General features: G+C 32.2%; 1 protein-coding gene across 3 annotated transcripts in view; it reads right to left on the reverse strand.

Annotated features, from left to right (window-relative positions):
* Positions 1-2,753: 2,753 nt before the first annotated feature.
* Positions 2,754-17,681, reverse strand: part of LOC118205643 (uncharacterized) — a 58,467-nt gene continuing 43,539 nt past the window's right edge. For all 3 annotated transcript variants that reach the window (XM_085820590.1, XM_085820591.1, XM_035377931.2), the window contains 2 exons: positions 12,958-13,093; positions 2,754-5,558 (listed from right to left, as the gene is read on the reverse strand). In XM_085820590.1, coding sequence (XP_085676716.1) covers positions 5,225-5,558; positions 12,958-13,073 — 450 coding nt within the window. In that variant the 5' untranslated portion in view covers positions 13,074-13,093 and the 3' untranslated portion in view covers positions 2,754-5,224. The remainder of the gene's footprint in view (positions 5,559-12,957; positions 13,094-17,681) is intronic.

The raw sequence follows: 17,681 nt of genomic DNA on the forward strand, positions 1-17,681 counted from the left end.
ATACTGAGGAAATTCGCAATGCTTGTGAAACATTTCTGAAGGAGATTGCATAAGAGAACAACCAGCATCGTGCGATGATGGAACTGCGGATCACTTCAGTTCAGGACAGGATGCAAGTTATGATTTCTTGAGGACAAAAGTAACTTTGTTGTAGATCCATGTCTTAGCATGCTTAAGGCCGATATTTTACATACTGGTAATAATTCTGATACTGTAATTAATACTGAGAAGTTTAGTGTCTAGGTAATAATGCTTTGAATTCCAGTATTGTGAAAAAGTACATTTCTGATTATGAGTAAAAAAACTCTTATATTCAGCGCGGTTAACCCAAGGGTAAAAAACTTCACGCTGGTAATGGCTTTTACTCCCCATGTAATATTGTCCACTCCCCTAAAATCATGAAGAATGATACAGATGTAAATGCTAGCAAAAGAATTTCTGTTTTTGATGGAAAAATTGGAAATAATCCACATAAAAATTGAATAATAATTGAAAATAATAGCAGTGATTCTGGAAATGTTGCTGAAAATAATAATCTGGTAAATGATGAAACCACTGATATGGATGCACCCAAGAACCCTAAAAGGAAGCCCATTAGGTTCATTTTTTTTAAGTTTAGTGAGTTTGTCAAAAAAATCAGAGACCACACTAACGCTGTCTTTACTGCAAGAATTCAAGGTGAATTTCTTAAAAATTTTCCCCTTCATTGATTGTCACAACAAAATTACACGTTACTTCCCATTAAATCATATTCGGAATTACGTTGTTCATAACGACATTGAACTTATGAAGGAAATAAGTGGTATACCTTATGAAGGAAGTTTAAGTGACATACTTTCAAACATAGCCTATGAAGGAAGTTTAAGTCATGTATACCTTCAAACATTCTTTCGGAGGAGATGAAAGAGGAGCTTATTGAGGAAATATTCATTGCCATAAGAATCTGCCCAATGATCAGATTTACAAACTATGTTTCTGTCCACTGTTCCAGGTACAGATGGTCAATGAGGCCAACAAACTTCAAACCAAACTTCTGCGAGTCTGTGAATGAAACCCCATTATGTAACAGGATATAAAGCATATGGCGAATACCTTTGAATGCATGACAGTGTATATTGGAATGCATTGAGCAAACAATTCAGGAGTCGAAATTGTCCTAAAGATTCTTTAAGTCCTAAAGATTTAAAGCTGAGGGCGTTTGGGGGGGGGTTCCGTGAAAAAACACTAAAATCTTCCTCGTCTGCTTCCAGCCACTTTTTTATATTCCTTCGCTGCGTATTAAATTGCACTGTAGTAGTGTTAGATACCATCATTCCTAGAGTAAAACATCTGCTTGGTATGAGTCTGCAAGGATCGATGCAAACTTAGTGGAATCCATTATACCATCTATGATAAAGAGTGATCCACATAATGTCAGGAAAACAATTTTCAGATAATGCTACTTCCACCAGCTTCTATTCGTCGAGAAAAGCTTGAGAGACATTTTGTTGTTTCAGAGGCTTTTTTTTTTTTTTTTTTTTTTTTTTTTGTTTCTCGCCGTTTGCGCCAACGTCAAAGAGTCCGATTAAGCAGAAAATGTCAGTCATCACAGAAAACAATAACCTTCTTTTAATCAGGGAAGATTTACTATTGCTGCTGAAGAGTAAATTTCAGCTTGTTCCTGTGTTGTCTTTAGCACAGGTTCTGCCCAATGACCATCTAAGCCTACACGCTCTATCGAAGCCTACACGCAACAAGGTTCGCTGAACTGTTGTTTTGGATCCAATATGGCAGCCCTCAGCTCATTTGGGCAGTAAATTACCGCACTATAGCATATCGATTAGCTAAAAGCACCCCCAGAGCTGCGGTTCACTCCTTTAATCTATGGCTCGTGGTTCTATCCGCAAGTTCTATAACTATGGCTCTAACCGCAAATTCCGCCTCGCTTATTCTGTACAATATGCCATTATATTATTCTTAACGCATTCTCACTTTAGCAGCGCGAACACAGTTCATAGACTGTACAATTTCTGAAATGCTACTGTCCTTGACATGCATCCTTCAGTTTATTTATGACAACAGTAAATTGAAAAGTTTTCCGAGTGCCTACAACATACTTTATATACTCACCAAATATACTTCTGAAACATGCCTTAAAATATTGTTAATTTAATACAGATGTCAAACGTAAGAAGTGGTCGTATTAATGAGAACCAAACCTGTAAAAGCACAAATTTTACTCATTTTTATTCACTGATTGAATAATCTGAAGAACCACAGCAGTCAGTAGAAAACAAGGTCACCGAGTTTCAAGCCAATGTTGCCAAAGCTCTTTTCTAAACTTAGACTCTTTTCCATTATTTGAATTCATTTCATGCATATCTCCTGGTGAAGCACACGAAACAGCAGATATGAAGAAAAGATTTAATATAAGAAACATTGTGTTAATTAAAAAAAACCCTAAAAACTAAACTTTTCGGCCACTAGAGAGATAATTATTAGAGTTTAGCTATTATCACATAGTGGAAGAAAGGTCAAAGTGATGCAATGAATTTTCTAAGTTTCTTGAGCGCATGTTTCTTTTAACTGTTTCAGTTGAATGAATCAATATTCTGCAATGAAATTTCATCTTCCTGTGATCCTTTTCATTTATGTGGAGACGAATAGAGTATGGAAACCTATTTTATGTGTTTAGAGATATTCTACAGAGTTCTTAGTCTCATTATAATAAAATTTCTCTAAAATAAATAAAGAATAAAAATGAATATTTTTTTTTTTTTTTTTTTTTACAAAAATAGCTTTATTCGTTCTATAAATACACATTGTATACATATTTCAGTTTGAGTTCAAAGGAATATTTACACTTTTTACAGATACTATACAAAAGTCGCTTTTTGCTAATAAATCCAAAAGTTTTCTAAATTAAAAAAATTATTAAATTTCACAAATTTATCTGGGTATGAAGTAAGACATTCATAAAAACAATAAATTTAACATGAAACGACTTATTACAATCCCATCACATCAGTTTTTAACGTATTTATAGCATGGAGAATAAATCAAAACCTGTTTCATGAATCTATTGCTTTTATTTCTGTCTATTAATTTTGTTTTACACTATTATCACTTTTCATCTCTTCTTAACGTAGCAGAGTGCTCGAAGGATTAAAACACATCATTAATAAAGACCATACCTTATATTTCTACATAAATTTACTGATCACATAGCGAGACCTAAGTATTGATATTATTCAAGTTTTTCCCTTTGTATCATATGCAGCTTTAAAACTACCATACACTGTTGCTCTTATTCTTAGCAAGAAAATAGAACTAAAGATATAAATTCTCCAAATTTTTATAATAACAATCTACAAACAACTCTGTTATTAAAGAAAACATGGGTAAAATTGTGAATTATTGAATTATATATGTACATATACTAGATTGGGTATAAATAGATTTTATTCTCTTGTTCTTTTAATAATTTTGCTAAAATTTATTTAAAAAAATTTACCTAATAATTTACAAAAACGTTTTCAATTTTTTAAAAATCTCAGCAATTTGCATTTTACTTTATTATTATAAATTTAAGGGTACATTTATTTCAATTTATAGCATTTTTTTCACAATAGTGTTATCTGTTTTTTTAATTTATAAATTTTAAGTTAATTAATTAATTAATTAAAATTTTACTGCTGGCTTTATCAATACTGAAAAAAAATTACACTAATCACAAAATTTATGAAATTGAGAGATTTGCTATGCAACTGTTTAACACTTATTTAAAATTCTTCAATACTTTACTTTTGGGTTGAAAATAAAAATGAATGATTTTTCTCCAATCAAATAAGAAAGCAAGGCTATTCATTGGTGTGTTGTCAATTGAGGTATTATTATTTTATGTATAAAAATAAATAACTATAAATGCTATGATATGAGAACAAACGTTTAGGTGTTAAAATTGTACGTCATCGTAGACATTTTCTGGAAAAACTAATGAAATATTTAATAATATAAATGAAGAAAACTTTAAATATTTACAGAAGAAAACTCTATTTTCCAAAAGCTTTGAAAAAAATGCGAGTTATTTATATATAATTATTTAGCTAACTAACCTTTATATCTTCATTTTCATCGTATTTAATTAATTCAGAAATGAAAAGAAGTGAATTACTTGTCTTGAAATAAAATCAGAGGATTAAATTGCTACCATTTTAAGTATTAAAAAGGAGGAAAAGGTTTTTTAATAATGAAAATTAAATTTAATTTTAAGATATTAGTTAAAATTTTTAGTTTCAAATAATTTTATTTTTGCATTACTTGGCCATTGATTTTTCTACCTGAAACTTCCCGTCTTTTTTCCTTAATCTTGAATTCATTTAAAGCTTCTGAAGCCTTGATATTACGAAAAGCTCTTAATTTTAAGAAAATATAGTGTTAAATAAAGACGATGCTATTATAAACTCCAAAATTTTATACCAATCACCACAACATAACCGAATTTAAAGAAATAAAGCTCATACCCTTTAACGAACACAGGCGAAAGGAAAATGAACTTTAATGCCCGGCTGAATAGATTTACTTGTTTTAAAGCTTTGATTTGAACAAAAGCTTCTCAAGAAAGTTTTAGTTTCAGGAAAGAGCATAACAAGTAATTTTCTTTTAGCTTTCTTTGAAAATGTTTGTGTATGTAAAACGATTTAGTATTAAAAATAAAGAGAGAAAAAATCTATTTTTTCCAAAGTGTAAGTAAAACTCATTTAAAAGAATGAAAAAATACGAATATTAAAAGTAAATTATGAAATAGTAAATAGAATTATATTATTTCAAATCAGAAGTATTAACCTCAGCGAAATCTGCTTTTTCATTTGGACCAAAAGATATGCTTTTTAAAGTAAACCATTTTTACTGCATATATTTCGATTTATCATATAAATTAATGCTTAGATATCGAAAATACCTCAGGATTGAAAATCGCATCATTATTTTAACAATCGAATGATATTTCAAGCAAGTGATATTTCATATATATTTTTTCTTAAATTCCTATTTCAGACTTACTGAGTTTTTACATAATGTTGTCTTCTCGTATCAGATAAATTAAAATTAAATTGTCAAAAATAAAATAAAAATAATGAAAACAAAAAGAAAAAACAAGTGAAATTTTAAGTTCCAGCATCCACTTTAGCTGTCTTCAGAAGTACAACCTGAACTGAAATTTAATCAACTAAGTTTAATTCTTCCGTTAATAATGCTTTTCTGAAGGAATGTGCACATACTCGTGATGGGAGTGTGACGACTTTGCTTCATGATGATGGGGCGTAAGATCTATAGCAATACCTGATCCTTTATGAACTGGACTGACACTCAAAGCTATCTTCCCAAGTGTTCCCAAGCCCAAAGCACCAACACCAAGTCCAGCTCCAGCCACTTTTCCCAAAGCTAGTAAAAGTTTAAGCTGCGTCAATCCTATTACTCCTAGTTTAGCGATGGTACCGAGGTCGAGAGGGATGTTGATGTCAACATTAGCGCTCTTCTTCGGTGGTGGATGGTACTCATGATGATGATATTCATATTGTCTGAAAGAGAAATGAATAACATATCGAGTTATAAATAAGATTAGAATTTAAATTCAAGCACACATATAAATTATTATGAAAGCTTTAAAAGAGTAACTTAATGGTTAATTAATATGCGATATTATGTGGCATAAATACAATCGCATAAGTAAACCCATCTGTAAATTTTTTATAATCAGGTAAACTTGGAAAATATATGAAAAACATGATATCTGAATTTCGAAAAGTTTTTTCAGTGTCACCTCAAACGTATAACCTGTAGGAGTAACTAAGCACTTTTGCAACTTGCTTCTGCCATATATGCAGGGACAGGGAAAAGTGGACGGATCACCAGAACTTCGTCAGTAACTTTTACAGGTATTGCTCTGCCGCCCTACTGCACCCGCTGGGCTTTCGGTTGGCCCGCATCGGATGCCAGCCTAACAAGATATTTACATCGAAACTTTACATTAACACTAGACTTACGTATTGAATATACAATTACAAAAACACAGTATACAATTATTACAAAGAAACTAACCTATTAACAAAAGTTGGATTATGGCAAATTAATATAACATAATTACTTAACATACATCATACAAACTTTCATTGTACATCGGACATTGTACATTGTACTTCATATAAATGCCATATATGCAGGGCCAACCGAAAGCCCAGCGGGTGCAGTAGGGCGGCAGAGCAATACCTGTAAAAGTTACTGACGAAGTTCTGGTGATCCGTCCACTTTTCCCTGTCCCTGCATATATGGCAGAAGCAAGTTGCAAAAGTGCTTAGTTACTCCTACAGGTTATACGTTTGAGGTGACACTGAAAAAACTTTTCGAAATTCAGATATCATGTTTTTCATATATTTTCCAAGTTTACCTGATTATAAAAAATTTACAGATGGGTTTACTTATGCGATTGTACTTATGCCACATAATATCGCATATTAATTAACCATTATTGCTTGATAATATATATTGCTTGATAATATACGGTGGTGAGTTAGATTTCCTTGAAGAATATTCTTCAAAGCCATCGTTAGCGAAACCGTTGACGAGAAAACAACGCGAGAGAAAAATATTGTCACATAAAACTTTGGGGTGAGAAGAGGAAACAAGAAGAAGCGCAGAATAAAATACCGTGATCGAAAATAAAGAAGACAGAATTTTTACTTTAAAATTACTAAAGCTTTTAATTCAAAAATTCGGAAAGTGTATGGGTAAAAACATTCTTCATTTCTTCTCGCGCTCATAAATTATTGCTTATTGAAAACAAATGCCTGCCAGTGTTATGGTTATACAATGTTTTGTAAAACGATCTATTCATTTATGGCGATTTCAGTACGTCAAAGTTTTAAAACTGCAAAGTTTGGTCACTTTTACCATTATGTTTTATCCCACGATGTTTTAGAAATGTTATGTTTTCTCCCAGCTTTGTTTCACTGTCACAGTGTTTTGTTTGACAATGTTTTCTCTTCGCATCTTTTTCTCTGTAACATGTTTGTGCAGAAAAACAAGACAATATTCTGCACAGTTGTGCCTCAGCATATGAGTTTAATTCATTCCGTGACGGAGTTGCAAGCCTATTAACTCGTATTATGAAACATTTGTACGCTGAAAATCGCATTTGGAAATGTATTTACTCGTGTCCTGAACTATATTTAAATATCATTAATCCATTTCAGGCCCCCAAATAAGACTCATTTTTTTTGTCATGTGTTTTTAAATAAAAAATAATTGCAATATATTGCATAGAAGACTAATAAAAACCTTTATAAACATAGTAATACAAGTATATAAAAGAGAATGTATAAAAATAAACGGGTTTTATAACATTTAATTACTGTATTCTATATGTAAGATTTCATTTATTTTTATTAGTAATTATTTTAATTCGATAGCCTTTTCTGTCTACTCTTATTTCCCTCGTGTTTCTTCGCCAGGATGTAAATTAGCTAGGTTAACAGAATGTTTAACTGATGTAGCAAAAAGTTTCGTTAGAGCGTGGTTTCGCTATTGTAAGCGCACGTTATTGTTTCTTCCAGCTATTACCTCTGAGTATCGGTATCGCATTCTTCCCGCCGAATTATTATCCTGTTGGTATTGGCTCTTAGTTAGCCTGCTAGATTAAACTGAATTTTCAAGTCTTGCACTACTCTTTACCTTTAAGTTTAGTGTTATATTATCCTTTTAAGTTTCTCACCGAAAGTGGTCAGTCATTGCAGGCGACCGCACATTTTAACTGCAAGCACTAATCTGTGCCGTCTGTAAAATATTGTGTTCAATAAAAAGGTCTTTTACGCCCTACCCCTGCTTGTGTTCATCTTCAAGTCTTTGCGAGAAGTCTCAAGGATTAACACTATCTATGTAGATCTATGTTCATATGGCATATAGTGATGGACTGTCGCCAATAGCGCGATAAACTGTATGAACTGGAAACCCTGCAAAAGAGTTGTGTAACTCTCTTATTCTTTACACTTACTTTTCTCACTCCTTCAGGAAAGGACAGTGATATGACACTCTATAATATAACTCCTTTTTTCTAAATATACATATTTGGAATACTAACGAATGTTTATCTATTTTTCATGTATTAATAAAGAATGTGTTTTGTGATCTTACAATTTCCGTCTACACCTATTTTGGATTACAAGTTAATTAGGTATGATCTCGCTTGATGCTGCGCTGGATACAAGGTAAGAAGAATCATTTTGCTCTCTATTTTTATTAATTTGTTGTGAAATTTGGAGGCTATAAAATGTTTTACAACAATCTAGTTACACTGCATAATAGCCAAAGGGACTAAATCCCACATACTTACGTAGATTGTACTTTCATAATTTACTGGTTTTTGCTACTTTTTCTGCACTGTTTCCGCGCTTATATGCTTCTGAAGAGCATTTCAATACAGATTTGCCCAAGGACGTTTGTTTCATATTTCTTTTAAGAATATTTCTGAAATGTGTTAAACAGTTGTCACCGAACAACGCTGTTGAGCGAAATGTCGCAATTGTTTCTGTGAATTTTTCAATGAATTCGGGAATTGCCTCCCACAATTCTAGAATGCCTTTAATTTTAGTTGACGAGATAGACTTCTCTATCCCTACCTCCTCATCGTTATTAATTTCCCCTAAAGTGTTTTTATGCTTCTTGGCTGTATTTTATTTAAGACCTCGTTTGTAATATCCTCCGAGAAATTGGTTTACATCTCTCTCGCCCACATCTAGACCTATAGCCTTTCTAAGGGACACAATCTCCTTCAGCCTTCATTTACTCATTTAGGAATAAAATCCTTCAAAATTCCTTTCGGCTACAGCCTTAGGCTAGAGCTCCTTCCACGCAGAGTTCAAGGTTCTCCTGAAAAGAAACAGCCATGTCATATCGCTAATTCCTAGGCTTATTATGATGATCCTTTTTGAACTTGCGAATTGTGAGGTTGGGGCTGTTTGTGGCGTCAAAAAGCATTAAAGTAGGTATTTGGTAAAGAATGGTTTAAAATTTCAAATCACTTACTGGTCTGTTGGCTGTGGGATAGAGATGGGCTTGAGTGGGAGATACAGAAATTATATGAACTTAAACTCGTCAAGGATATCATCTTCGGTATTCAGTAAGTATTCAGAAGCATTGTCAAGTTCGAAACCTGCTTGTGGGTTATTTTGTTCCGGGTACTTTTTAACAAAATCACTCAAGTCTAGGCTGATTCATTCTGCAAGGAAATACTTGGAGGCACATACGCCTTCAGATTTACCTTTCACTTAACCTGGAGTTTTTCTTTTATAATTTTATCGGCCTTAAACGCTTTGGAGTTTTCTGAATGGTATACGAACAGCGGCTCTATTGCTAAGTTGCCTCTCGGATTTTCATACAATTTAAGCTTCAACATTTCTGTCATCTGGTATCTATACTGGTATCTTTGTGTCCTCTACCGTTATATAAGTCATCCTTGCTATCTTCTTCCAGAACAGCCCTGTCCCGTCACAGTTGAAGATTTGCTGGTGGATGTACCCATCTGCTTTTAATACCGCAAAAGTTTCGAAGAACTGCTCCGTTGCCTTTAACTTCCTGTTTTACCATGACTGACGACGGAGTGAATTCTATTTCGAATTTTAAACTTTTCAAACCCGTTACGGCGTACCTCGAACGCCCTTTCAGTCTCATCGTTTGAAGAGCCTTGGGAAATCCCCAGCACACTTAGTTGTGTTAGAAGTACAGCTGCGTCACTACGCACACCTTGCTCATGTTTATCAATAATTTTCTAACGTTATTTTAGGGATATCATTTGTTTCGTTCCATTACTCACTTTCTTACGACCCGTTGTCATAAATATACCTTAATTATAATTAAATATAAATATATATATATAGATATGTGTATTAACTACAAATATATATTAATGATAACAGCGAAATAACTGCACAGACACAAGTGAATGCGAGCACAAAATATAACAAAGACGCGTCTGGATAAGGGAAACCACGGGAATCGCTCGAGAGAACGTGCTCATCGCTTTGTTTACAACGCCAAGTAATGGTGGCGAAGTGAATCTCTCGTTTGAGCTCGTGTGCCAAATTTTGCTCGTATCCAGATACAAAAATTTGTTCAGATGCCGTTTCGTACTTCGAAATATTTGTATTTAGGTAAACTTGTATCCAGAGGTACCACTGTATAATAATTTTTAACACCTTTTTAGTTAAACTACCAGCTTAAGCTGCTGCTTTAAATTGCTAGTATCTTGCTGCTGCTGTTGTTATGCTGCTGGTAAGCATGTAAACAATGAATAATCAGAAGTAAATTCTTGTTTCGCTATCATTTGATAAACCTTCACACAATTTCGTAACTGAAGGAAAGTCAGGCTTATTCAAGCAATTTAAAAGTTAGAAAAATCAAGAAAAATGAAAAATGTCAAAATAATTCTAGTGCTGTCTGCATTTCTAGCAGTTGACCCAACCCAACTTTTGCTTCATTCAGAAAATCCATGCAAATATATAAATGTATGCAATCATTTCACCATTTAGTATTTGCCAAGAATTAATAAGATTTCTTCTAATTAAAGCTAAGGGCGTCTACCTAAACTGATTAGAAGATTTAAGATTTCTTGTGGTGCCATTCCATGGAATCTAACTTATTGAATATTAAAAGTCTTATATCGAAAGGTATGACAAAATAAATGGCTATTGCATAAAAGAGGAATATGGAGAAACAAAAAAAAATATACTCATTATGTATACGTTACATTCGTTAATTGCAGATGTCTAATTATACTAGCAAACCCTCTTCTGTAGTCTACATTTAAAATTTTCTTGAGATCATTAGCTGATACTAGCGCAGGAAGATATATTCTCCAAACGTTTTGAAACATACTGTACTTAGGAATAATTTGAGAAAACATCACAATCCGTGCTGTCATATGGACATGCATGATACTGTGAAATATAACCATTTGACCCGCCACATAGTTACGCACAAAGCGCTATATTAAACCCCTTAAAATACACTGGAAAATGGAAATGAGTGATGAAATATTCATTTAAATTATCTATTAAAAATACATCTTCTGGTAAAAGCTTTTGGTTATGTGTGAATATTTCTTTATGAGAATAATCGTCGCTTTTATTCTGCGATTCGATTTCATTGTTCTAATTGAGAGTCAGCCAATATTGCGATATCTTTAAGCTTTCTTATTAACATATCAGCTTTTCTACCCTAAGACACCCGGCCCAATGGAAATAGAGCTTCCTTTCTAACGATCAGGTTATTTATTTTTCGGCTGATATACTTCTTCTGAACTTAAAATAGGTTTTTAAAAAGGCCTTGACTATCCGAATACGTATCAGATTTCGTGTCACCTTAACTAAATAACAACCACTTCAAATATTCTCTGAATGCTAAACTCAATTCGAAACACTGTAGAATTACCTGACAGTGTAAAAGTCTAGTTACATTAATACGGCTGTTTGCATGGGTAGAGAAAGCCGCACCTACGTATTTTCTATTTATAAACCAATTTGGTAGATTATGGGACTCTTATTAGTGATAGTATTTTATCCCAAGTAAAGGGAAGCATCTCAGACAGGATTGTTTTTAGACATCTGCATTTGAGTGTTGTTTTGTAGCTGCAAAGGGGAATTTTTTCCCAAAATTAAATACAGTAGTTTATTTTGCTTTTAAAATTGAAATAACAAATACACTTTTTCTGTTATAATGATAAACGGAATGTTGCCTGCCATTTGCTTTGAACGTTGCCAGCTGAGATAAAAAAAGCAGTCTGCCATCTAAGAAGTTTAGAAATGATCCAAAAGGAATTTGAATTTAGAAAAAGCTATTTTTTGGATTTGCAGTAACTGCGTACTCAAAATCTGCACGTCTTTCCATCATGCTCCTCACTCATATTCAATTTATTCCTCAATGCCTCTTTTATGAATTAACTTTAAAATTTTATCTTTGATTCCTTTCATTTTATAGAAGCGATATAAGATTAAACGACAGCTTTGTTTCACATGATCTAAATGTGAAACAAACGTAAATTTTTTATCCAAGACAACAATCAAATATTAAATTTTACATTTTGTTTTGTCACTTTATTTTTTATCATACATCCTTGAGAACGTTCCCTCTCGCCTTTCTTTGGAATCATCATTTTTTTAGTTCAACGTCAAGTTTTATATTTTGCGACAAGTTGTCTAAATCTTCTACACATTCATCCATTTTCCCTCTGTAGTTTAATAACTATTGGCCGAAGCAAAGTTTAAAAAGCCAACTGCATAAGCTTGAATTTTGACATTATCCGTCATTTTAAGATTCCTATTAGCTAATGTTTCACAAAAGCAGTATCGAATTGGAAACTCGAGCACGTTATTTTGAATAAAACTTTCAATAGAATATTTATTCGATGTGATGAATTACTTACAATTTTTCCGTTTTGTAAGCATTTTTCTTGATAACTAAGCCCATAGCGGTCAATAAGAAACAATCCAAAATGGAAAATTGTTAGAATTTTTCATTATATAATAAAAACATGGAGCTGAATAAGTTTTTCAGAACTAACGTCAGAATAATTTGTAAATAGCCAGCTATGTGATTAGCTATCGAAGATTTGCTGTTTCCTCCTCTTCGAATATAAGGTTTGCATTTTTGATGGCTTTAATCTTTTCGTATTATAGTAAAATGCACATCTCGATAAAAACTATAGTTTATTTATTTGAATGTATTTAACAAAATTTCGTTGACTTGTTTTCTGTCCAACAGCTACACTGATTGCAACAAATTTTAGAGACAATTTTTTATTGATCACTGGGAAGTGATAAATATCGTTAAAGTATAAAAAAAGATTCTATTTGCTTTTAAATGTAATTCCTAAAATATGAAACAACTTTGGAAATAATGAAAACAAATGAATGGCTAAGTTAAACTTACTTTCCCTCATAATGTGGATATTCCGAATGATACTCTCCACAAACAATCTGTTCAATATTAGCCACCAGCACGAAAAATGTCAACAGATATGATACTAGAGCTTGGGATGCTTTCATCTTTCACGTCGAAGGGTTTCCTGTAAACAATTGTAAAATTACATTTCTAAAAATATATGCACATAAACAACGAGCGTATATAAATCAACAACATTAATCTATGAAATTTTCCTTAAGGTAACATATATGTTCTTTAAGCATTGTATTAATATACGGAGCTTAAGTGCAAAGAACATGTATGTTAACGAAAGTTTCGCAAAAGCATGAGTGGCTCCATCACATTGCGGAGGGGGAAATATACTCCAAGTTTACTTTGCAGGGTTAATAACTTTTTTGTACGCGCAATAATTGTCGAGCTCGTGTCGAAGGTTGAAGATTAGGTTTGTCAAGAGTTCATCAACAAGAGTCAGGTTCTATGATCTGACTGTGATCTTAACAATCAACTTAATAATTTTAGTACTGTATGTTTCCTTTCATTTTTAAATTATTTTATTTATGAACGAAAATAAGCAGCATAATAAGTTTAATGAAATATGAATTTTAGTCCTTAGTTTTGGCTCCATCAGGATGTCAGTAACATAACATTTGCAATTTTATATTATTGTACATGCCGCTCATATGCACATATTTATACATAAATGCATATACAGACATTTATATAAATTGGAAAGCTAAAAAATACAGTGATACATCAGTATATGTCATTAATCTGTTCCAGATTCTTAGACGTAAACCAAACAAACTTTTCCAATAAGAAAATATCTGATTGGGACACCACATAACTTTCTTGTACGGCTTACTAAATTGTATACATTTTTTTGGCTGGACTAGCCAAATCTAGGACTAAATTAATTCAAAGTTGAAAATTTTCAAAGTTGAAAATTTACAAATTAAAAAAAAAAAAAAAAGTTTTGCATAGCTTATATGTTTTAGTTTATTTACAATATTCAAAGAATTTACTTCTAAAAAAATACGGAAACTGAGATATTCTGACTCATTTTGAACTAATCTTTCTTAATCATGAGAAGAAATTTCTGGAAAAATAATTTTCCATTTTTCGAATGTGAGAAGAAGTGAAACTTTTTTTGCGTTCATACGAGTACATTGTAGTGTTACCCCGATTTTCATACATTGTACTGTTACCATTTATTTATGCTTTTGAAGTTGGTCATTAAAATGTCAAGAGAGAAGCTAACACTAAAAAATTATAATGAAAATTTAATTTGATGAATATAAGGAAATAGGCTTAGACGAGAAAGTTTAGAAGTTCTCGGTTTTCTGAGTGTTCGCGATGGAATAAAACAAAAGTTGCAATACAAAATATTCAAACGAATATTTACGTACAATACTTTCATTTTTAATTAACCTTGTATTTTGGCAGCTACTCTTAAAGCACAAAACAAAGACGAATATGGAAATAGTTTTTGAAATTAGCAAATCGTAATTCAATTGAAAAATCAAACAAGTAATAACTATTTTTTTCATTGAATAATATCTTATTTCTTAGCTAAGAAGGACCATTAACTTCTTTGAGTTAAAAAAAGAGGCTTAATCTGATTGCTTTCCCCGTCTTATATTAAATGCAGCTGCGTCCTTTTTTTCCGAACACAGGAAGAAACTTTCATACATTTTTTGATCAAGTATTAACATTTTATTTATTAGTAAAATAACCTTTCATAGGAAGAAAAATGAGAATGACGTTCAATGACATGTAATGCATTATGATTAATTTAAATCGTTGTGATTTTAAAAGATTTTGTTTCATTTTTATTTAAAAAAAGTATTAGAGCAGTAGCTCAGGAGCTAAAAATAAGTAAACGTGGGGGGGGGGGGGGTAAGAAAACCCTAGCATACAAATTGGAGTAACGCAATCTTTGTATGCGTCAAAAAGAAAACAGCATTAACATTTAACCGCTTGTAGTGCAGAATACCCATTAAAACAAAGCTGTGACAAGATTCAACGTCTACTGTTAGAATCCTAAATTATACAATTTGGAGAATGAGTGAAAATAAATTAACCACTATGTTGTCGAAATGACAAAAGGAGATAGAGATCTATTTATTTTGATCGATAAAGGGAAGCATTCTATTTCTACATCGAATGTTCTCGCCTGCAGGGGGTAGAGTCGGCGACCTATTTCTTCTCCTGAATTACTTTTCGTTAACCTTGTTTTTACTTTTTATTGTGGTCAGAGAAACCCATGCAACGAATTTCATCTTCAGACCTGGAGGCAAACATGAAGAAAATTAGGGTAAGAAAGGAAAGTCGTTTTTAAGGGCACTGACCGTAACCGTGATGGATTTGTGTAGCCCACTGAAGGCTTATGGTAATGAAACAATTGCAACAAAAGAGCGAGTAAGCTACTTCCGCGAAAAGAGGCACATAGGGATTTTCCCCCTGAATAACTATGTATGAATCGAACATGATGAATTGATCTAATAGTTGAATTGAATTCTTTTAAAGTTGACAGCTTCGCTAATCCATGTTGACATCTATTTCATGATATTTACAGACAATTAACCGTTATACTTGTCAAAAAATAACTTGATATTTGAGTTTAAGAAGTATTTCTTATGATATGCTTTTTTAATTAGACATGAAATCTATTAATGATCCAGATAAAAAATTTGACACAAATTTTGGTTTTTAAATTTTTGCCCACTTGAATTTTGATGTTAGCCCGCTTCAGTTAGCGTTATGTTAAAATATATATGTTCCTGCTCATTATTCTGCACGTAAATATCTGTATAGGCTCAAGCATTTAGTTCACTTTATTTTAAATCATGCTATGCAATAATAATGTAATGCATTTCTATATAAATATTTTTTGTATCTTGAACATTTGATGAACAAAACATGTTCAGCTCCACAAAGACCTTTCAAGTCATTTTCAGCTGTCTACTACTAGTTTAAGAAGACTCTTTCAGGTGATGTAAGTATCTAGTAAATTCGCTTACTCATTAAAAAAAAAAAAAAATCATGACACTTCGCTGCATTTAAAAATGTAAGATTTCTTACGATAAAAATAATAAAAGAGTTGAAAGAAAGTATGTATACGCAAAAATAAAGAAATAGCCAATATAATAATAAATAAGCATCATCCAACTTTTTGTCAAAATGTTCCTAAATATGTCACAGGGACGCATTATTTGTCTGAAGAATCCTCCATCATACTTATATTAGAACTGGGAGTCCGTCTCCATTCTCCATTGTATAAGATGTATAAAGGATTGTAGAATAAAAGTGTCCCTCATATCATGCGATCTCCTGGTGGTCTGCAGCAGCATCCATGAAATATGCTCCTATTCAGGTAATGTTGTCTGTAGAATGTTATTTGATTCGGGAATCACGTCTAAATCTAAGTATATCTGCATAGATTTAATGCAAAAGCCACCTAATTTATCAAACCGAAATACTGCACATAGCTAAGCAATATGTCCTATCCAGACACAGGCCAGTACTATCCCTGAAGTATGTCCGAAAAACTATCCAGATAATAATACCAGAAAATACAACTTATATTGTATCTCACAAAATGTAAACTCTTTAATATTCAGAAATCAAAAAATAAAACTACTTTATTTTTTCCCGCAAGAAAGCGAATCCAAAGAATTTTCTCTTATGATTAAGCATCCGACTGAACCTCATTATTTCACTACATTGCAATATAAGATATTAATGACATAACTACAACTAAAAACTATGTTTACGAAGAAAGGAGGGATAAAAGTGGGATAAATCAGCCTCATTTTGTCAGAAAATACGCAAAACCAATATTTGAAAAGTATGTGTCTTATATTTATTTTCAAGTGTCATACAGAAGTGGACAACAAAGGAAATTCAATTATAGAAAAAGCTCCATTCACAATGTGGACATTTCTTATTCAGTGTTTCCTGGCATTAAAATGCAGTCATGAAAAGTAGCAAAAATGGCAAATCGAACTGCTTTTTTATGAGAGAAACGTAATTACACAAATTTACGCGAGAAAGTGTAGCGAAATCTATTTCTATTTATTCATGCAGAAGGTAACAATCGAATTCTATCAACATCAGTGTTATCTAATATTGACAAAATTACAGGTATCCCATTTGTTAATATGCTTACAGAATACCGTTCCAAGCGTTTAGTCATTCTACTCCATTGCCTTGAGTGTTATTTTTTGCCAACTTAAAATAAACTGCAGATAATGGAAGGCAATTCTATTTTCATCTGCTTTAAAAACAGGAAAAAATAAGCTAGATGAAAACAGATACTATGAAAGCAAACGTATCAAATAGTGATGCATTAATTAATTTCTAGCGCGTCGTTAGATAAGAAATCTGAATTAAGCCATCTATATAGGTCACATGTAAACTGTCGCTACAAGCTTTAATTCTTTTAATTCCTTATGTCATTAAAAAGTGGCTCAAGTCAGTTAACGCGTTACCGAATATCTTAGTTAATTTCGGGTATAAAACTATGGAATATTTTATATTTAACTTTTAAAGGACACTATTGATTTATTAACTCTATTACTTGCTGCTGGGACCCAAATAAACGATCAGATTTCATGCATTTATAACCCTGAAAGTATTTTATATTTTATTTTGTCAAATTTTGAAACAGTAAATATATGTATAGTATCATTATTTAAAGAAATATAGACTTTACCTTGTAGAGACATTAG

This window comes from Stegodyphus dumicola, chromosome 7 (assembly GCF_044657685.1).
Source record: "Stegodyphus dumicola isolate Sdum_Otavi_A_Nest chromosome 7, ASM4465768v1".
Lineage (NCBI taxonomy): Eukaryota > Metazoa > Arthropoda > Arachnida > Araneae > Eresidae > Stegodyphus > Stegodyphus dumicola.